The following is a 22,134-nucleotide window of genomic DNA, read 5'->3' on the forward strand; positions in this document are numbered from 1 at the left end:
TATTGTTTTAAGAAGAAATTGATCCTATGGCCCTATCTGTTGCATGGAGTGTCCAGCTGGCCAGTTTGGTGCTCAGCTAAGAGTTTGTTGACTAGAAAAAGGGGAGGATGGATTTGGGAAAACTTCTTGTACATGCCATAGATGGAAAGGAAGTAAGTTTTTTGGTAGATGAGTATCATCAGAGGATTTCTAGAAATTTAATTTTTTTCTGCTTTTCCTAAGTCCCGATTGGGTCATTTTAAGATACACCATAAGTCTCACCTGGTACCATGTCAAGCATTAACTTCTCATTTCCACCTAAACACACACAGTTCTTCAGCTCAGTTTGGGAACTGGTTTCATACTTTTGTTTGTGGTATTGCCTCTAGAATGTGAATTTTTCCATTTCCATGTCACTGTTGAGTTGGTTGTATATGTAGCTGTGGTGTTACAGCTTTCCACTGAATTCACTGGGAATTTTAAAATATATGAGACAAAATTAGTACAGATTCCTCTTATGCCCTATTTGATATTTTTCTCAATACTCAGAACCATCCTATTCTCTTCTTCTCTGATTGGTCTTCCACCTCCAACTCTTACCCTACTGCAGTGACTCTTATCAAAGTCATCAATGGCCTCTGTTTCACCAAATCAAAGATCACCTACATGCCCTTATTTTACTAGGCCTAGTAACATTCAATAGTGTTGACCATCCTTTTTTCTCTCAAACCTTTGGTCTCATTAAATATTTATTGAATGAATAAATGAGTGAATTAAAATTTAGCCAGTATATTGAGCAGTATTAGGATATTATATATTTGTCTGTCTTAATTTCAAGCACTGTAATCAACTCTTATATGGTATAAATTGGCCATCTTCCCTGGATTGTATCCTTCTTTCAAAGTTCCAACCTTCTTTCAAGGCCAAACTCAAGCCACCCCCATCCCTAATCCAGATGGAATGAATTGTCCTGGCTCCCTAAAACTGTGGTGCAGTCTTTTCTGTGCCTCCCACTATAGCACTCACCACAGTTACCTTTCTCATAAGCCTTTCTTCCCCAAGAAAGAATGAACATCAAGGGCAGAGGCTGGGATGGTTTCTATCCTCATAACCTCTTCGATCCTGACAAAGTTTTCCAGGCAGTAAATGCACTTAGTAAATCATGGTTGAACTGAATTAAATCTGAGTCAGAGGGTCTTGTTCCTGCTTCATTCCCATCTCAGGAATTAAATTTAATGGGTTTCTATTCCAGGCAACCAACTTGATCACCAAGAAGGAACTGCTGACCATGGACCCGGACACGGAGGACCTGCAACTTGTCTATGAGATCACCACGGGCCCCAAGCATGGCCACGTGGAGAGCAAGCTGCAGCCTGGCAGGGCAGTGGCTACCTTCACACAGGGTGAGGGCAGGAGCTGGGCTTCCCTGGTGGCTTAGGTTGTAAAGAACTCGCATGCAATTCAGGAGACCCAGTTTGATCCCTGGATTGGGAAGATCCTTCTGGAAAAGGGAAGGGCAACCCACTCCAGTATTCTTGCCTGAAGAATCCAATGGACGAAGGAGCCTGGCAGGCTACAGCCCATGGGGTTTCAAAGAGTTAGATACGACTGAGCAACTAATATGAGAAGTGGGAAAGGTCTGTTCTAACCCCAGTTCCGCTGCCTCCCTCATCTTTCTCGCAACCACTGCCAGCTACTTCTGCCCAGGACCTATTTACAGACAAATAGATCCTTTGGCATCTAACCATCCAACAGTGAAATTTTACTTCTCCTGATATTTTTTCCCATTACTCCAAATTATGGCCCCCCAAAAGAAAATTTTTATCTTTACCTGGCTTCCTCAGTTCCCAAATTGCTTTCAGTTTTGACCAAGTTGTTTGGAAAAGATCATGTGATACTTCTGGGTTTGCTTTCAAAACAAAAATAGCCACCAGACTTTAATGAAACATCTGTGATCCTGTGTGGTTAATTTTTTTCTCTAAAGGATTATGGATTTTTTATGTCTTCAGCAAAGAAAGAAAAGTCAACATGGGTAGATTGCTCAATAGAATCGTTTCCTGTTTAGAATCACATCAAGCAAACCAATTTGTATTTTAGTTTATTGGAAACTTTTCAGAGTCTTCTAGACTGCTGTAGGGGATGGACCTGATTGGGTAGACACAACTGTGTCTTACAATTTATGTGCCATATTTCCTTTTAATCCCTGTCCTCAATCCATTTTCTTTCCTAGCCCCATGTTATCTGTGTCTTGTGATGGGGGCTGTTTTAATTCAACCCCAGCTTTTCTCAGTAACACATACCTTCCAAAGAACCTTCATTATGAAGGAAGTAGGGACAGATATAAGCATATATTCATGGCAGACAGAGTCAGAGATTTTCCTCTGTTGGCTCAAAGATTTGCTTTTAACTTTCCATAGACATTTATTAAACTGCTTTTTTGCCAAGACCCTGGGATTGTCATTGTACAACAGCATAAGGGTACTTCCTGTACACAAACAGAATTGCAGGATCTTACTTTAAGATCTGGTAGAAACATTTATTTTTAAGACTACAATCTTTTTTTGTTCCTGGAAAAATAAGTTTTGTCTGTAATACACTAGAAGAATAAACTGGATATGTCGAGAGAAATCTATGAGGCTGTCTTTACATCCCCTGGTTAATTCAGTATCTTTTTTTCCCACAGAGGATGTGAACTTGGGGTTGATTCGTTACGTGTTGCATGAAGAGAAGATCCATGAGATGATGGATAGTTTTCAGTTTCTGGTGAAAGACAGTAAGCCCAATGTGGTCAGCGACAACATCTTCCATATCCAGTGGTCCCTCATCAGTTTTAAATATACCAGGTACAAGTGCTGTAGGTGTTCATTCTTGAGAAATGAAACAGAAAAGCAGAGGAAGCCCAGATAAAGCACCTTGGAGGTCAGCTGTAATCATCCAGTCGTGATGGTGGGATGATAATAAGAATAAAAATAATAATTGCACCAAATATTTCTTGAATACCATATATACCAGGCACTGTAGTGGGTAATTGATATACGTCATCTGGTTTAATGCTTGCAGTTATGAGATGAATAACCTTGTTGCCTCCACAATAACGAAGCTAACAGAGACAGAAATAGGTTAAGTAACTTATATGAGGGCTTCCCAGGTGGCTCAGTGGTAAGGAACGCACCTGTCAATGCAAGAGATGCGTGTTTGATTCCTGGGTCGGGAACATTCCCTGAAGAAGGAAACAGCAACCACTCCAATATTCTTGCCTGAGAATCCCATGGACAGAGGAGCCTGGTAGGTTACAGTCCATGGGGTCATGAGAGTCAGACAAAACTTAGTGACTAAACAATATTAACTTATCTGAAGTCATATAGCTAATAAGCAATAAAGTCCAGTGATCTTAACCATCATGCTTTACTGCTTCTCCTGAAAGTATTTTTCCTTCTGTCTTCAAGTTTAGAAGATAATCCAGAAGAACTGATGGGGGAAAAGATACATTGAAAAAAATAATCACTGGCCTGCAAAAACGGTCTTTGCCTTCTGTCTCCATTCTCCGTGTTCTTAAGCTTGTATTCTCCCCCTCGCTCTTTTGGTATACACAGAATTATGTATCTTTAGTTAAAAATTCATAGCTTAACACAGACAGCTCTTCATGATGCTTTTGTAGTCTTGCTGGGGAGTCCAGAGGCAGAGTGTCACTGAGTGGTAAAACACAGAGCTGATTTTATAGATTAGATTATAACTAGGACTGTAGTTTTTGTGGGAGATATAATTATTTAAATCTACATTTTACAGACCCACGAAGAAACCAATCTCATAATTCAAATGAAAATTGGATCTTGGGAAGAAGAGAAGAAAGCATGCAAACTTGGTTTCATGTGCCCCAGATGGAGGCTATCCCATTGTCACACACACTTGGAGAATGAGCGGAAAATATGAATTAACATATATATGTGTTATATGTATATGTAGTTATTGTCTAGTCGATAAGTCATGTCCAACTCTTTTGTGACCCCCACAGACTGTAGCTCACCAGTCTCCTCTGTCCATGGGATTTCCCGGGCAAGAATACTGGAGTGGTTGCCATTTCATTTTCCTTTATATACATACACTCTGCTGCTATTTACCTCTTACTTGTAACTCCTTCAGAACTGAATAAGCCGAATAAAACTGATGATGTTTTCTGGACAACCCTCTAATGTTTGATGGACTAACTAATACAGAGAGTCCCCAAACTGGCAATGAAGATATACCTCTCAAAGACACTTTGCCGGCAAGCCTCACGGCAATAAGCCACAAGTCAAAGTTAATGGCCATCTTCAGTGATGAAAAACAAAGCCCAGCTCAGGTTGAGCTTTTCTCAACCTGGATAGCTTGTTATGAATAAATGGCACCTATATACTTTGCCTCCTGCTTTGCAATTCAACAGAAATTCCTAGCAACAAACTAAGTTAATTCTGTGTCTTAGTGATTCCAGCTGCTATAACAGAATACCATAACCTTGGTGACTTGTAAACAACAGGAGTTTATTTCTCACAGCTCTAGAGGCTGGGAGGTCCAAGACTGAGGTGCTGGCAAATTCAGTGTCTGATGAGGCCTGGCTTCATGGTCCATGGAGAATTGAGTTCTTGCTCTAACTTCTTGTGGCAGAAGGCAGATAGAGCTCTCTTCTATGACGGCACTAATCGCATTCATGAGGGCTTCACTCTTGTGACCTAATCACCTTTGCAAGGGCCCCACCCCTGTTACTGTCACAGAGGGGATTAAGGTTTCAACATACAGATGTGGAGGAGCACACTTCCAGTCTATAGCACCTTGGCCCTCCCCCATTGTCATAAAGCCCCATTTGCCTCGACACCTTTGTTACCTTGGCCCAGTTCTCATTTTCTTACCTCTGGCACCACTCTGGCTCTTTTAAACACCCTGGAGACCTGGTCCAAGTTATTAATTGGCTTCCAAGCAGCTTTCTTCCAAAGGAACTCACTGACCTCTGCTAATCACTCTACCACACTGGGATGACATTGTTTGCTATTTCTTTGTGGTCTGAAATACGGAGGGCATAGCTCTTATGTGCTGACTGTCCTCCAACTCCTTCTAAAAATGGGGCAGATATCCTTCTGCATCCACTCCTTCTTTGGTCACCTGCTTCTGTGACTGTCACAAGTGAATATAGTCCCCCAGTTTACAGCTAACTTCTTATAGAAACCAAACCACCTCCTCTCAGAACTGTCTGACCCCACTAACCAACCCTCAGAGACAGGCATTAAGCACATGGATTCTTCACAGCCCTTTCAGAGTTTCAGAGATGGCCTTTTTGTGTGCTTCCAGCTACAACGTCAGTGAGAAAGCAGGATCAGTGAGTGTCACAGTGCAGAGGACGGGGAACCTGAACCAGTACGCCATTGTCCTATGTCGCACGGAGCAAGGCACGGCCACCTCCAGCTCCCGGGTGGGCTCCCAGCCGGGACAGCAGGACTATGTGGAGTATGCTGGCCAGGTAGGTGGGCATGGGGGCCTCTGACTCCTGAACTGCCGGTGGGCTGCAGCCAGGCTGGGAGGCGGCTATCATCAACCTAGTTTCCCCCTTGTTTACCCCAGCTCCCTGCCCATTGCACCCTTCCTCGGGCCACTGCACTACGTTGTCTTCCCACAGTGCTCTCTCCTTCACAGTCTGTCTAGTCCCTGCTACAGTTTTAACTGCTGTCTGGCTTCTCAATCTTCACATTTTGCTTCATGACCAAGAAAAGTCTCCCAGGCACCATGCTGTACACTCAGCCTTTGATATCCTAACCTTTCCTCTCTACTTCTCATTACCTGAAGGGTAGGGAGACTAGTTGGGGAGCTCTTGGAATCAGCTGCATGAGAGATGAGCTTCATTTATAGAGTGAAGGTGGAGTTTTCAATTAACGAATACACACTACTATACATATAAAATTGATAACCAACAAAGACCTGTAGTATAACACAGGGAACTATACTTAGTATTCTGTGACAACTTATAAAGGAAAAGAATCTGAAAAGAAGACATATGTACGTATCACTGAATCACTTTGCTATATACCTGAAACCAGCACATTGTAAATCAACTATACTCCAATAAAACAAATGAAGTGAAGGTGGAAACAAGTGCATGGATTCAACAGACCAGTAAGAATTGATAGGATTCAGCAGTGGGTTACAGAGTGGACAGAAGGGAGAGATGGATGGTGATGCCTTTGCTGGGAGGGGATACCAAAGAGGAGCAGGTCTGGTGAGGGGGTGATCTTGATTCTGCTTTGGACATGTTGAGTGTGAGGGCCTTAGAGAAAATCAGTTGGCAGCTGTTTGAATTTGTAGGAGTGTAGATACGCACATATGTATGCATGCATGCACACACACACACACATTTGCACATCTCTATGTGACAGTGGTAGCAGTGGTAATTAGTGCCAGGGTGTGAATGAAGGAGAAAAAAGAAAAAGTGAAAGCGAAAGAGAAAAGAGGACATAAATAATAAACTCCTTTGTGGCAGGACGCCCTCTACGTGTCAGATTTAAGTATTTTATAATACCTGGCACTTATTAGGTATTTATTAAGTGTTTTTTTTAAAGGAGTTTCATTATTCTTATGGCAGCATGAATCCCTGTAAAGAGAAGTGGGCTCTCTTTCTGAAGCATTTCAGCTAGACTAAGCTAATGCCTCTTACGTCAATTTTTTTTTTCATTTTTACTGAAATGTAGTTGATCTAAAATGTGTGTTAGTTTCAAGTGTACAGCAAAGTGACTCATATATATATTCTTTTTCAGTTATTTTCCATTATAGGTTATTACAAAATATTGAGTATAGTTCCCTATGCTATAAAGTAGGTCCTTGTTATCTTATATATGTGAAAGTCACACAGTCGTGTCTGACTCTTTGTGACTCCATGTACTATACAGTCTGTGGAATTCTCCAGGCAAGAATACTGGAGTAGGTAGCTAGTCCCTTCTCCAAGGGATCTTCCCAACCCCTGGATTGAACCCAGGTCTCCTGTATTGCAGGCAAATACTGAAGTGGGTATTCTATCCCTCCTCCAGTGGATCTTTCCAACCCAGAAAGTGAACTGGGGTCTCCGGCATTGCAGGCAGATTCTTTACCAGCAGAGCTATCAGGGAAGCCCTGACATCTTATAAATAGTAGTGTGTATATTTTAATCCCAACTTCTAATCTATGTCAAATTGAAATAAGAAATTGCAATAGATCAGATAAGCTAAGGAATCTTTTAGCAAAATAATAATAAAGAGCACATACTTGTGTTTTTCAGAGAATGACAACAGACAGTGTGCTCTAGACCTAAATACAGACCTTTGAGCAGTTCATTTAGCTGGGAGCATTTTAAAATGTGGATCTTAGTAAAACTTAATTTGATACATTGATTAGATGTGGAATAGTACATTTTTATTGATGAAAAGCATGTGTGTTTCAGATTTGTGTGACCCCAGACGTTTAGGGCTAATTTCCACACATTGTAGCTATTTCACAAAATGCAGTCCAGGCCCACTGCCTGTCCACTCAGTTTTAGACTGATCCATAACCCTGGTTCCATGTGTAGGTTTTAAGCATCGTCTTTTTTATAAAGACAAAGTAAAACCAGAAGAAATCCCTATAAATTCACAATTATATGCATATAAATTAATTTTTCTATTTTATATCAGGCTAAGTTAATTCGCATTATGGATCTACTACATCTAAATGGGAAAGGATGTAATAGTAAAGTTAAAATTCAGTCTGGCCTGTTCATAATGTGACTTTCTCTGAATTCAAACTCCATAATTCAGTGCACTGAGATTCTATGTCAGTTTTGATTATATGAGGAATATGGTGATGATGATAATATCTTGCATTTGTTCCATGCTTTAAAGTAAAGTTAGTGCCTTCATTTTACATTGTCTCATTTAGTTCTCCCAGTAAGTATGTGAAATAGACATATTGTTGTTATTTAGCCGATGGCGAATCTGAGGTTTGTAAAGTTTTATAGCCTAACCTAGCTTGGAAGTAACAGAGCCAGGACTTGAGGCTAGAATTTCACACTCCAACTTCAAAGATCTTTCCAGTTAAACTTGCCACAAATAGAAGGAGAACTGAGTAATCAAATGACTTGTGCCGTGACTTTCCTGGTGGTCCAGTGGCTAAGACTCCGTGCTTTCGATGAAAAGGGCCTGGGTTCCATCTCTGGTCAGGGAACTAGATCCCACATGCCAAAACTAAGAGTTTGCTTGCCACAGCTAAAAGATCCCCTGTGATGCAACCAAGACCCAGCACAACCAAATAAATAGGAAAGCAATTTTTTTAGGTGCTTAAAAAAGTGACTCTTGCTATCCCAGCTGAGTCAACAAAACAGGATATGAATAGTTACCTATGTGGTTTTCTACATTTACCACATGGTAGCAGACATCTCTTCCTTCCATGTCTGTATACAGTGAATCAGCCCCGGTGTGCAGACGTAGAATGGGGAGAAGTGATATAGCAGGAGGGATTGGCTGGAAGAACCAACTATTTCATCCAGTGGCCTGCCCACTGGACTTGGGTCCTCTTTTTTCTTATGATGCTCTTGGGGAGCAGATCAGGGGAATCTGAGGCACAGCTTATCTCCTTGTTGTTTCCTTTGTGACAGGTGCAGTTTGATGAGCGAGAGGACACCAAGTCCTGCACCATCGTCATCAACGATGACAATGTGTTTGAGAACATCGAGAGTTTCACCGTGGAGCTCAGCATGCCAGCTTACGCCCTACTAGGGGAGTTCACCCAGGCGAAGGTCATTATCAATGACACTGAGGACGAGCCCACATTAGAGTTTGACAAGAAGACCTACCGGGTCAACGAGAGTGCTGGCTTTCTGTTTGCACCTATTGAAAGAAAAGGTCTGTTGGTGCCCAAGGCGTCAAGGAGCTGTAATAATAGCTAACGTTTATTCTGTCCTTTTCATATGCCACGTGCTCATGTACCATGTTAACTCACGTGTGGGGATGCATCACGGGTTATCAACTCACTTCAATCCCCAATAACCATCCTCCCTACAGTGAGTTCTACAGATGGCTTCTCTGTTGAAGTTGTTTGCATGCCCATTTATTCTTTAGTGGGACCAGAAGGCTAGTTACATTTGGCCTTGCAAATGACTCCTAAACTCAGAGTTCTTAATCAGTCACCCAGTCCAAAAATATTTAGTAGCCTTGGTCAAGGCAGGCAGTTACAGTGTGGCTTCCTGTCTTACTTCTTGGGAGACTGAAAATGTATTTAAAGATTTCCCCATGTGAGTGTCACATGTAGAGCTCAGGTGAGAAATTAACCATGTGTAAGAAATAAAGGGTGATTCCACTGGGGTGGAAAATCAAAAGAAAGATCATATGGATTTATGACTGTGAAATATTGTGACTTTAATAACACATGGAAACTGAGGGAGGGGCTAAATGTATATGGATTTTTGGTTCACTTTGCTGTACAGCAGAAACTAACACAATATTGTAACGTAATTACAGTCCAATAATAATATTTTAAAACAAATTTTTTTAAACACATGGAAATTAGATCCCTATTCAAAGCCACAACCAGACTGTAAGTGATGATGTCAGGTATTTTGTTGCATCTGCTGATGGTGTTAGTGTGGCCAACACTACAGGTAACACCAACCTTTGGTGATGCCACTCAGAGGACAGGTAAGTCTTGTTGGTTGCTCTGGGTCAGCCAGCTGAACCCAAATAGCCTATCACCCAGGTAAGTGGCAGCGCTAATAAGTAAAGTCGTTTGTTCAGAGAGGCAGGGTGTTTTGTTTTGTTTTGTCTTCCTTTTTTTGTTTAAACAGGCTTGTTTCTCCCTGGGAACTAAAGTGCAGAAGTTTATTCAGAAAGGCAGTGAACTGTGCTCACAGCACTTGTGTGCTATGTATATGCTATGCTCATAGTAATTGTGTCTTCAGGACACAATTACGTTTCTACTTAAAGTACCAAATATATCTCTTCTCCCTCTGCCTGCTGTGGTCTTAGATGGCGGGCAGTGAGTCTTGTGAATTAATAGAGCATGAAATTCACAAAATAGGAAATCCATTCCAGGTTGTTTGGTGAAGGATCTGGGATATGTGAAATCCTCAAGTGGCTTAGACCACAGGCTTAAGACACTGCAAAGTAGGGACATTTCCTGTTAGAGTTTGGATGGAATAGGTCAAAAAGAATCATACCCATCAAAATTACCAGAGATTTTAAAACTTGAGAAATGCTCATTCAACTATTTTGGTATTCTTGCCATTTGTGTTTCAGGGGATTCAAGCAGCATTGTATCTGTGATTTGCTACACGGTCCCCAAGTCAGCTATGGGCAGTAGCCTCTATGCTCTAGAATCGGGCTCTGATTTTAAATCTAGAGGGATGTCTGCCGAGAGTCGAGTGATATTTGGGCCTGGTGTCACCATGTCCACCTGTGATGTCATGATCATTGATGACAGCGAGTACGAAGAGGAAGAGGAGTTTGAGATCGCCCTGACAGGTGCTTCCGACAATGCCCGCATCGGAAGGGTGGCGTCTGCCAAGGTGCTCATTGCTGGTCCCAATGATGCTTCTACTGTGTCCTTGGGCAACACAGCTTTTACCATCAGCGAGGATGCAGGTAATGGAGAGCATCTCTGGGCTCCCCTCACTCATCTCCTGATCCCTTCCTTAAATAGTTTCCTCTTAGTTTTGAGAATGCCCTTAGGATGTTGAGAATGCCATTCCTCAGTGACAGTCTGAGGCAGGTAATACTCAGCATCAAAACCAAGAATGAAAGATAGTGAAGGTTAGGGAACTCCATTCACTTATCTTGCTCTGCTGACTGGTGGCAGGGAGAGACCTGACTTAGAGCTCACTGGCTGACCTCTGTGGTCCAAAGGGAGGGTGTAGTGCTAAACATTTGCACATGAAGGAGGGGGATATGATCTGTTGAAGATGGAGGTAAATTATTTCGTGTACTGCAACTGCCATAACAAATAAATTCAAAATTTCAGTGTTTTAACAATGGAACTCTCATTCCTGTAACAGCCCAGGGCAGTCAGTGGGCAGATTTCTTCCACCCAGGCCTCTTCCCTCTTTGGGCTCCACATGGATCTCAAAGTCTTCCTCATATTGTTGACAGACATCCTGCTATTAATAGGAGAGTCAGTGGTGCTGAGCATCTGCTAACCTGAGCCTCTGATCAAGACCTTGCACCTCTTTGAAGGTGATATTCTTAGCAATAGTAAAAACTTAAGATTTTGGAGTATTTACTGAATGCCAGCCACCTTGCCATGTGCATTGCATTCTTTCTTATTTATAAAGAAGAGCAAATGGAGTCCCAGAGAGGTGAAATAAATCATCAGAGACCAGATAATATAACAGAACTGGATTAAAATCCAGACCTTTCTATTATACCATGTTCCCTTCCCCATACAACAAATGCCCAGCCATGACTACTTGTCACCTCACGGCTATTGGCTCGAACAGTACGATTGATGGACTTGTCACGTAGCTTTTCTCTGACTTTGGTTGTGAAAACAGCTAAAAATTTACATACATATCATTAGGGCCCTACAAAGTATGTTGTCACAGCGGCCAGAAGATGAGCTTCTTCCTGAGATAAGCAATAAGCACATATGGTTTAAGTAATGATGTGTGCAACACTCAGACAGAATAGGGAAATCACCCAGTTAGGAACATTTAATTAGGGACATTCAGCTCCAGGCCTCATAGAGTCCCCTAGCTGGTTCTTCCTTAATTGGCTATTTTCTAGCTCATCCTTGAGGCCCTCGTCTCTGAGTTTCTTCTCCATAAATAGGCTTAAGGTGTTTTTCAGTGGACCCTCCCCTCTTTGTTGTTGTCGTTCAGCTGCTCAGTCGTGTTCGACTCTTTGCGATCCCATGGACTGCAGCACACCAGGCTTCCCTCTCCTTCACTGTCTCCCAGAGTTTGCTCAAACGCGTGTCCTTTGAGTCAGTGATGCCATTCAACCATCTCATCTTCTGTTGTCCCCTTCTCCTTCTGTCTTCAATCTTTCCCAGCATCAGGGTCTTTTCTAGTGAGTTGGCTCTTTGCATCAAGTGGCCGAGTGTTGAAGTTTCAGCTTCAGCATCAGTCCTTCCAATGAATATTGAGAGTTGATTTCCTTTAGTGGACCCTCCCCTCTTAAGTCCATTGTTCTGTGAAGAAGCCACAAAACTGCTTTCCCCTAAAGGCTGTCTTCCTGGCACCACCTCCGTGGGGCCCTCCTGCAGGTCTGCTCTTGAACTTAATATCCATACAACGAGGGATGGTGACACCTCTGGACCTCAGAGGGCGCACAGAGCGTCACTGAAGGTGGACTAGGCAAGGTGGCAGGATGCAGCTGCTGCGGCGAGGGAAGACATTGTTCTGAAAACCACACTCACACTCTGGTTCAAGGCTGACCACTGAAACGTATGCTTCTCAATTCAGGTACAGTGAAGATCCCAGTTATCCGCCACGGGACTGACCTTTCCACCTTCACGTCTGTCTGGTGTGCCACGCGGCCCTCAGACCCAGCTTCTGCCACCCCAGGAGTTGACTACGTTCCCAGCTCTAGGAAGGTGGAGTTCGGACCAGGTGTCACTGAGCAGGTGTGCATGTAGAGGTCAAAGGCCAGATGGATTGTTCATGTCATCTCTAGTCTGCTCTCCAAAGTCTTTAGAGGACTCTAAAATATTGAAATATTACTGTCTTCCCTTTCTTCAGACATCTTCCCTTTAAGATGTTTAGAAAAGATCATGGGTGATAGACACCAAATTATTAGAAGGAATTACCTGTATGGCACAACTGTAGATCCCAAATGTAATATTGTGAAGTTAATATTGTAATTTTCATCTTTTTAATGTGCCCTTTGGCTTCCAACTAGGCAGGATGAGACAAAAACCAGCTTTGTCTATCCTTTCCCTGCTGCTGCTGCTAAGTCACTTCAGTCGTGTCCGACTCTGTGTGACCGCATAGACGGCAGCCCACCAGGCTCCCCCATCCCTGGGATTCTCCAGGCAAGAATACTGGAGTGGGTTGCCATTTCCTTCTCCAGTCCTTTCCCTAGCCTTACCCTAATTTGATGGTTTTGATGTCTGTGTTTCTGAAGGGCTAAGTTGCCGTTACTTTCCCATTCACCTCTGGGATGAGGAAAGGGGAGTGTCGAAGAGGTGAAAGATTTGTATTTCAGGACCATTGGAGAGTTCAAAAACAGAAGCCAACAAAGAAACTTAGATCTTTGACAAACTCTCCAAATGCCATTTTCAGCATAATATCCAGCATCACGGATTTAGGGTAGAAACTGAACTTGATTGATTTCAGATGTCTAGAGAAAAAACACCTAGGGTATGTGATAAATAGATCATCATTTTATGGATTTAAAATTTTACTTTAAGACCAACAGAGAGATACAAGTTGTTACTTTTGCCCTAATCTCCCAAAGGCAAATAAGTGTTGGGTGGTGAGTATTCTATAAGATTTGCTTTGATTTTTCCTCTCTTTTTTAATTAGAAAAAAAATTTATGGAGGGGTATGTGCTAAGTCAAGGTGTAATTGACATATAACATTATATCAGATTCGGGTATACAACATAATGGTTCAATATTTGTAAATATTATAAAATGAACACCACAATAAGTCTAGTTAACATCCTGATTTTTCTCCTAGTATTGCACCTTGACCATCTTGGATGACACTCAGTATCCAGTGATTGAAGGGCTGGAGACGTTTGTGGTTTTCCTCAGCTCCCCACAAGGGGCCGAACTGACAAAACCCTTCCAGGCTGTCATTGCAATTAACGACACATTCCAGGATGGTAAGAAACTGGGGATACCAGCTGGTGGCTCAGATCAGATTTCTATTATTTCCTTAATATCCACATACATAACATTGGAACTCATTCACATTTTCACTCAAGAAAAGTGTGTGTGTGTGTATGAGTACATGCGTGTGCACATTTTTAGAAATATGGGGCAGAAATAATCATTCATGTTTCTGGCACTCTGCTAGGCACACTTGGGGATTATTGCACATTCAGTTCCAGGTCACCACTTTAAAGTGAGTATCACGATAAAGCAAGGCAGATGAATTTTTTAGTTTCCCAGTGTATATAAAAGTTTACACCATACTGTAGTTTATTAGGGGCCTGCATTGTGTCTAAAAAAACAAAAGTACCTTAATTTTAAAATATTTTATTGCTAAAATGCTAATCATCTTAGCCTTTTGCAAATCATAATCTTTCCTTCAGTAGAAACATCAAAGATCACTGATCACAATCACCGTAATGAATATAACAATAATGAAAAAGTTTGAAGTATTGGGAGAGTTACCAGCATGGAACATAGAGACACAAAGTGAGAAAATGCTGTTGGGAAAATGGCATCATAGACTTGTTCAACACGATTGCCACAAATTTTCGATTTGTCAAAAATACTGTTTATACAAAGGGCAGTCAAGTGAAGTACAATAAAATGAGGCATGCCTGGTTGGGCTGTGTCCTCAGAAGCTCAAGCTCTAGTTAGGGGATCAGACCCTCAGACAGAAAAAGTAGAATATATTATGATAAATGACCGAATAATGTGATAAATCTGGTAGTGTATGGGAGAGGAGGCTGAATCATAACTAAGTGTGGAAGAATCATAGATTTCACAAAGGAAGTGATATTTAACCAGAGTCTTTAGGTGTGGTAGGAGGTTATCTAATGGATAATAAAGCGTTTCTAAATGGAGAACTATAGTATATGTAAGGTATACAATTTTGAAAGATGCATATTTGGAGAACAGTGAGATGCTTGCTTTTGCTTCAAGCCTGGCAGGAGGTGAATGGGAGGAAATGAAATGGAAAGACATGTTGGAGACAAGTTCTAAGATGTCTTATGTTCCAGCATCAGGAATTTATAGGTACAGGGGAGCAACGGATGCTTTTGAGCAGAGGAGTGGTGTGATTTTTGTTAAAGGAAATTAATACTGACCGTCCTGTGGGTGATGTGCAGGAACAAATAGACACAGGCACCTGGACAAAGTGGCGCTAATGGTAAAGAACCCGCCTGCCAATGCAGGAGGTTTAAGAGACACAGGCGCAATCCCCGGGTCGGGAAGATCCCCTGGAGGAGGGCACAGCAACCCACTCCAGTATTCTTGCCTGTGGATTCCCATGGACAGAGGAGCCTGGCGGGCTACGCTTCAGAGGGTCACAAAGAGTCGGACACAACTGAAGCGAATGAGCACGCAAGAGCACCTGGACAAAAATATGAGTGCCCACTGAAGAGCAGGCCTCCGTAACAAGCGAATGCAGGAAAGCACCGTTGTTTCTGGGGAAGAATTGGTGAACTCTAAAATTGCCAGATTCTAGAGTTGGGTAGAGAAGATCAAGTCAAACCTTTCACTTTAAGCAGGGGGACCCTCCTCAGCCTCCTTATGGATTGACATAGAACCCACAGTGACGTTCTTCAGTGTCATCAAAGAAGGAACAGGAAGCCCAGCAGGGTTATCATCAATGTCTTTGTTCTTAAATAATTTATTCACTTACATAGTTTTCAAAAAGGCTTCCTAGGTGGCTCAGTGGTAAAGAATCCATCTGCCAATGCAGGAGACATAGGTTTGATGCCTGGATCAGGAAGATCTCCTGGAGAAGGAAATGGCAACCCACTCCAGCACTCTTGCCTGGAGAATCCCATGGAAGAATCCCAATGGACAGAAGAGCCTAGCTGTTTACAGTCCTTGGGGTCACAAAGAGTAGAACATGACTGATCAACTGAGCACACATAACTAAAAAAAAGTAAACAGCAAAAATCATACTATGAAAATTGTCTTTCTTCTACTCCTGTCTCCCAAGCCTCTGTCTCCCCTCCCTGAAGACAACTATTTGAAGCAGCTTTTTGTTATATGTTTTCATATATCCAAAATAGTGTCTTATTTTAGACTTAGGTTTCTTGAGGTCTAACATACATAAATCAAAGTTCACCCACCACCACAATCCAAGATGTTGAACAGTTCCGGCATCCTACTCCCTGAGTGATTTGACACTATGCTTCCACAGCAGAGGGTGTAAGTTTGATTCCTGGTAGGAGAAGTAAGATCCCCTGGTAGGGGATCCCACATACTGCCTCCATGGTCAAAAAAAAAAAAATCCTTGCAAAGTCAGCTTTCAGCCTCCCAAAGTGATCTTAGCTCCTTTTAGAAATGGCTGTTAAATCATCTAAGTGGCTCATCTCAGAATATTTTCTGTTTTCACCTTTCTCTTCTGCTCTGATACCTAGAATTAGACTTGGTGTTGCCCTGAAGATGCTGAGCAAGGCAAGAAAGACCTTGTAGCTGCTACTGCAGGGCAATCTTGTATGTGCAGTTGTATCTCACCATTAACTCAAAGAATGAGAGGTAGGAGTTTTCCTCAATCACAGACTTAACCATCACCCATACAGAGTCCACTGCATTCCAGGCGGGTTGTGTTTGTACTTACTCTGTCAGTTACTAAGAAGATTAGCAGGTGATATTTTCCATGCCTAAGACTGGTGCTTAACACTAGGGATTACAGAGGAGTAGAGAGTAGAGTCCTGCGATCTATTTCAGGACACCAGACTTACACAAATGTGAGGATTACTGCAAACTGATGTTCTCAGAGAGGTGTTGGCAATAGTGCGTGATACCCACTGCGAGCCCGGGAGCCTTCCAGGAGCCTTCTGTGAGCCTTCCTTCTCCCATTCACACATCCTATCCTGAAATAGAAATGGTTCTGCAGTCAGACAGAACTGACCCTCAGGGCCAGCGCCCTCACTTCCTCTGAGGACTGTAGTGAGGTACCCAGCACCAGGCTATGGACCTGTATTTTATCCATGGCCTGTTAGGACCCGGGGCACACAGGAGGAGGTGTGCGGCAGGCTGGGGAACTAAGCTTCATCTGTATTTGCAGCCACTCCCCTTTGGACTTACCTGGTGGCTCAGACTGTAAAGTGTCTGCCTACAATGCGGGAGACCCGGGTTCAACCCCTAGGTCAGGAAGATCTTCAGGAGAAGGAAATGGCAATCCACTCCAGTACTCTTGCCTGGAAAATCCCACGAAAGAGCCTGGTAGGCTACAGTCCATGGGGTCGCAAAGAGTCGGACACGCCTGAGCAACTTCACTTTCTTTCACTTCCCGCTTTGGTCTCATTACCACCTGAGCTTCGCCTCCTGTCAGATCAACAGTGGCGTTAGATTGTCATAGGAGTGTGAACCCTACTGTGAACTGTGCATGCGCGGGATCTAGATTGTGTGCTTCTTATGAGAATCATCCCAAACCTGCCCCCTGCACCCAGCTCCTGTCCGTGGAAAAGTTGTTTTCTGTGAAGCCATTCCCTGGTGTCAAAATGGTTGGGGATCGCTGCCTTGTAGGGTTTGTCAAGAGGATAAGAAATGATGTGTATGGAAGCTCTAACACAATGCCTGACCCAGGTCAGGCCCTTAAGCTCCACGCATAGATTTGTCCCCAAATCCAAATTGCCTTTCCTTTGTCTCTGCTCAGTCTCCCACTGAACTGAGGGCTCCTTAAAAGCAGAACCTCTTCCCAGAAGACAGTCACGAGAAGTGTTCACCCACTTCTTTCTTTTCTTTTCCTCTTTTTTTTTTTTAAGCAGATAGGCATGTGAAAGAAAGGTGAAGTGAAAGTGAAGTCACTCAGTCATGTCCAACTCTTTGCGACCCCATGGACTGTAGCCCACCAGGCTCCTCCGTCCATGGGATTTTCCAGGCAAGAGTACTGGAGTGGGTTGCCATTTCCTTCTCCAGGGGATCTTCCAGACCCAGGGATCGAACCTGGGTTTACTGCATTGCAGGCAGATTCTTTACCCTCTGAGCCACCAGGGAAGCAATAGGCATGGGAGTATGTGTTAAATAGAGGGAAAAGGGAAAGAAGTCTTTTACATCTCAAGAGAAATCTGAGGTTGATTAATACATGACAGGGCCCAAACATTACCACTTTAGCTTTTAATTCACCTCCACCTTGATGCCTGTCAAGCCAGCAAAAAAATCAATCTAAAGCATTAGATAAAATCTGCCATGAGCAGAAAAGTTTTCTTGCTTGTGTTGCTTTTCGCCTGGCAACAAGCTCCCTTCTTGTCTTCATGTGCAAGGTCATGTCATTCCCACCTCTTTCTTAGAAGCACAGACAGTTGTTCTGGATGGAAAGAGTCCCAGATGGGTAATGTGTAGGACCTCATACCAAAGTCACTCATCTTTTTAGAGATATCTTCTGGGTTTTTCTTTAGTGATAAATGGTAATGGTAGGCTTAGCTCAGATGATAGATTTGTTTTATTTTTGCCAATGCCGACAGTTCTGAGCAGTGGACAGGTTGGAAGCAGAGAGCTTTCTATATGTTGTCTTGCACAGAGCTTTGTGCTCACCCGTTCTGTTTGTTCCTTTCAGTTTGGGCAAGGCACATCCAGGAGGCAGCCAGGAAATACGTGTTTTAGCTTTAAGGTCATCTTTCTGCAGCTCCAAAGACGATTTGACATATGACTGGACAGATGACTACCTCTTTGTATTTTTCATAAAGAAAATAATAACTGTCCCTCAGCAAAATGTTGGTCTCAAAAGGAGACATGCTTTAATACAGAATGTTGCCTAAGGCCTTATAGAAAGCAAGGAGGAAAAACTGATCCAATGTATTCAGAAGCCTGGAGATGGGAAGCAATACACACCATGATATAGTCATTCCTCCCAATATTTGCTTCAAATTTTGATGCTGGAGAAGACTTGAAAGTCCCTTGGACAGCAAGGAGATTAAACCAGTCAATCCTAAGGGAAATCAACCCTAAATATTCATTGATGTTGACTGATGCTCCAATACTTTGGTCACTTGATGCAAAGAGCCAACTCATCAGAAGAGATTCTGATGCTGGGAAGGATTGAGGGCAGGAGGAGAATGGGATGACAGACAGAGGATGAGATGGTTGGATGGCATCACCAACTCAATGAACATGAGGTTGAGCAAACTCAGGGAGGTAGTGAAGGTCAAGGAAGCCTAGTATGCTGTAATCCATGGGGGTCACAAAGAGTTGGACACGCCTTAGTGACTGAACAGCAACAACCAACATTTGAGTGCCTTCTGTTTACTGTATTGAGCACTGATCTCATTCAATTCAATCCTCCCAATAATTTTAAAAATCAGATATTAACATTTCCAATTTACATATTTAAAAAAAGGAAAAAGCAAGGTTCAGAATCTAAGTAACTTTTCCTGCCGAGAGAGACTGCCAGCTTGCTTAGTCATGTCCGACTGTCGGACATGTCTGGCTGTCTGTGGGACCTGTCCGACTGTTGGGCGTGTCTGACTGTGGGACATGGACTGTAGCCTACCAGGCTCCTCTATCCATGGGATTTCCCAGGCAGGAATACTGGCATGGGTTGCCATCTCCTTCTCCAGGGGATTGTCCTGACCCGGGGATGGAACCCTTGCCTCCTGTATTGGCAGGCGGATTCTTTACCACTGCGCCAGCTACTGGCCAAATACAGCTTGTGGGTGTGTTTTGTTTGGCTATAATAATTTTGGCCTGAATGGAATTTCTTTTTACTATTTTAATTGCTTGCTATTTTGAAATTTAGGAGCTATGACCTAAAAATGCAGATCTCTGGCTTCGTTTGAAAATAGGGACACCTGCCAACAAAAGAATGAAGCTAAGGGGCAGTCCTCTTAAAACACGACCTGTTCTTTCCTCTTTACCAATGGTCCCTGTTCTCTATTGCCTTTCTGGCCTGGCCATGCATGTGAGTGGTCATTTATCATCAGTTTTACACTGCTGTTTGCCTCTTTGTAGCCTTAGAAGGAACATGAACATTTTTGGGTTCTCAGGTCTCAAAAAAATTTTTCTTCCACCTGGCACATATCTTTATTTGCATCACCTATCTGCATCTGAGATGGTGACTGTTCCCTGAAGCTGAGCAAACTTGATTTGTTCTATTTTGTTTGAACTACGCTCACAGTGGAGCAGGCTTCCATGGTGGCTCAGAAAGTAAAGAATCTGCCTGCAATGCAGGAGACTGGGGTTCGATCCCTGGGTTGGGAAGATCCCCTGAAGAAGGGACTGTCTATCTATCCCAGTATTCTTGTCTGGAAAATCCCATGGACAGAGGAGCCTGGTGGGCTACAGTCCATGGGGTTGCAGCGTGAGACATGACTGAGCAAACAACACTGTCACTTCACTTTCATTCACACTCATGGTGGGAACAGTTTCTTGGTTCTGAGAGCGGTAGGCAGGCCTTGAAATCTGCTGACTGCCTGTGATTTATCAGCCTCTGGTGGTCCTTAGTGGCACCTTCCTGCCAGATTGCCGAGGGCCCACGTGGGCTATCACCACCTCCCTTGGTGTCTCGCTAACAATGCCTCCATCTTTCCTTCTCTCACCCAGTGCCCAGCATGCAGTTTGCCAAGGATTTGCTCCTGGTGAAGGAGAAGGAGGGCGTCCTGCATGTGCCCATCATTCGGAGTGGAGACCTGAGCTATGAGTCATCAGTGAGGTGCTATACTCAGGGCCTTTCAGCTCAGGTCATGGAGGACTTTGAGGAGAGAAGAAATGCAGACTCTTCACGGATTACGTTTCTCAAAGGGGAGAAAGTAAGTGGATTCATGGTGGCTGAAAGATGGGCTTCTCTCCTTCCTTGATGCCTTTATTTGTCCATAGTGAAGTAATTCAGACAAACTCTGAACATCCTACTACTACTACTAAGTCGCTTCAGTCGTGTCCGACTCTGTGCGACCCCATAGACAATGTTTCTAATGAATTGTTCATATCGGGTTGGCCAAAAAGTTTGTTCAGAGTTTTCCATTACATCTTACAGGAAAACCTGAACAAACTTTTTGGCCAACCCAATACTTTCAATGATATCATCTCTTCTACGTAGCTGTCTTCTCTGTTGCCCACTTAGCACCAGCTGCCTATGTCATTGGTTGACTGGGAAGTTTAGATGGTGTAGAATCTTTTTGGAATTTAGCAGAATCAGATGACTAGGGACTTCTCTTAATCTGAAACTACAGTGAAGAAGAATGCACTCCACAAATGTTGCCTAGAGGAAACGGTCTTCTAATACTTGGGTCCCAGTGGCAAGGCAGTACACATTCTGGTATAGGGCCTGCAGTACAGGATTACACAGGTAGAGTTGAGCAGATTCAGGTCCGGGGAGTATTTTCTTGGTAATATAATGCAAAATGATGCATACAGATACGGGAATTCCTGAGAAATTCCAGTCACTAAATATGGCTGCATCAGAATCAAATAGGGCTTCCCTAGTGGCTCAGAGTAAAGAATCCACTTGCAATGCAGGAAAATCGGGAGATGCAGGTTTGATCCCTCCAGGAAAGATCCCCTGGAGGAGGAAATGGCAACCCACTCCAGTATTCTTGCTGGGAAAGTCCCATGGACAGTGGAACATGTCAGGCTGTAGTCCATAGGGTGACAGAGTCAGACATGACTGAGCACACACACGTCAGAATCAAGCCTGCAGCCTCAGTGTAATTCCAAAGCACGTGTTGAATGGGAGTTGTATTTCCCCAGTTTTTGGATCTCAGTTTCAGATGACTAAGTCAGTTGTGGCCCTGATTGCCAGGCTGCAGCCCTTGGTTCAGAGTATGCAGTTCCCACTGTTCAGTTCAAGGCCTTTTCTTATTTTGTTGATTGATTCATTTCATTTTACCCCTATTCTGCAGACAGTCACAGTCCTTCCCTATCTGAGGTCATCAATCCATTGTCTGTTAATGCGTGTCTCTTATTTGTATTTGTTCTTTGAAAATGCCTCGCTCTTCATATATATCATTTTTAATTTATAAAACTGCTACTGTGGTATATTTTTCACACGTTTTCTGTGTTTTCTCAGCAATGTGTTTTGGTATCTGTGCACGTCATTTATGTGTGTATCTAATCTGTTGCTTCAAACTGTTGCCTAGTATTTCATGAGGTGCACTTACTGCATTTTACCCATCCACTCTCAGCAATAGACAGTGAAGATCCTCCGTTTCAGTTCCCAGTCACCTCCTAACACTCTGCCATTACTAACAGTACCACTAGGCAAATCCTCCTACCTGTCCGCTTAGTCAGCAGCAAAATTGCTGGACCACAGGGCATGAATGTGCTTAATTTGAAAAAAAAAAAAAAAATAGTATTAGGATACTTTCCAAAATGTCACTAACAGGACATGAAGGTTGTTAAAACCCTACA

At 43.0% G+C, this 22,134-nt stretch overlaps 1 protein-coding gene across 1 annotated transcript in view; it reads left to right on the plus strand.

Annotated features, from left to right (window-relative positions):
• FRAS1 (Fraser extracellular matrix complex subunit 1) overlaps window positions 1-22,134 on the plus strand; it is a 523,572-nt gene that overhangs the window by 453,739 nt on the left and 47,699 nt on the right. The window contains exons 52-59 of the mRNA XM_027970762.2: window positions 1,232-1,382; window positions 2,663-2,822; window positions 5,299-5,467; window positions 8,603-8,849; window positions 10,239-10,583; window positions 12,401-12,561; window positions 13,619-13,766; window positions 20,332-20,537. Coding sequence (XP_027826563.2) covers window positions 1,232-1,382; window positions 2,663-2,822; window positions 5,299-5,467; window positions 8,603-8,849; window positions 10,239-10,583; window positions 12,401-12,561; window positions 13,619-13,766; window positions 20,332-20,537 — 1,587 coding nt within the window. The remainder of the gene's footprint in view (window positions 1-1,231; window positions 1,383-2,662; window positions 2,823-5,298; window positions 5,468-8,602; window positions 8,850-10,238; window positions 10,584-12,400; window positions 12,562-13,618; window positions 13,767-20,331; window positions 20,538-22,134) is intronic.

The sequence above is a fragment of the Ovis aries genome, chromosome 6 (assembly GCF_016772045.2).
Source record: "Ovis aries strain OAR_USU_Benz2616 breed Rambouillet chromosome 6, ARS-UI_Ramb_v3.0, whole genome shotgun sequence".
NCBI classification, from domain to species: domain Eukaryota; kingdom Metazoa; phylum Chordata; class Mammalia; order Artiodactyla; family Bovidae; genus Ovis; species Ovis aries.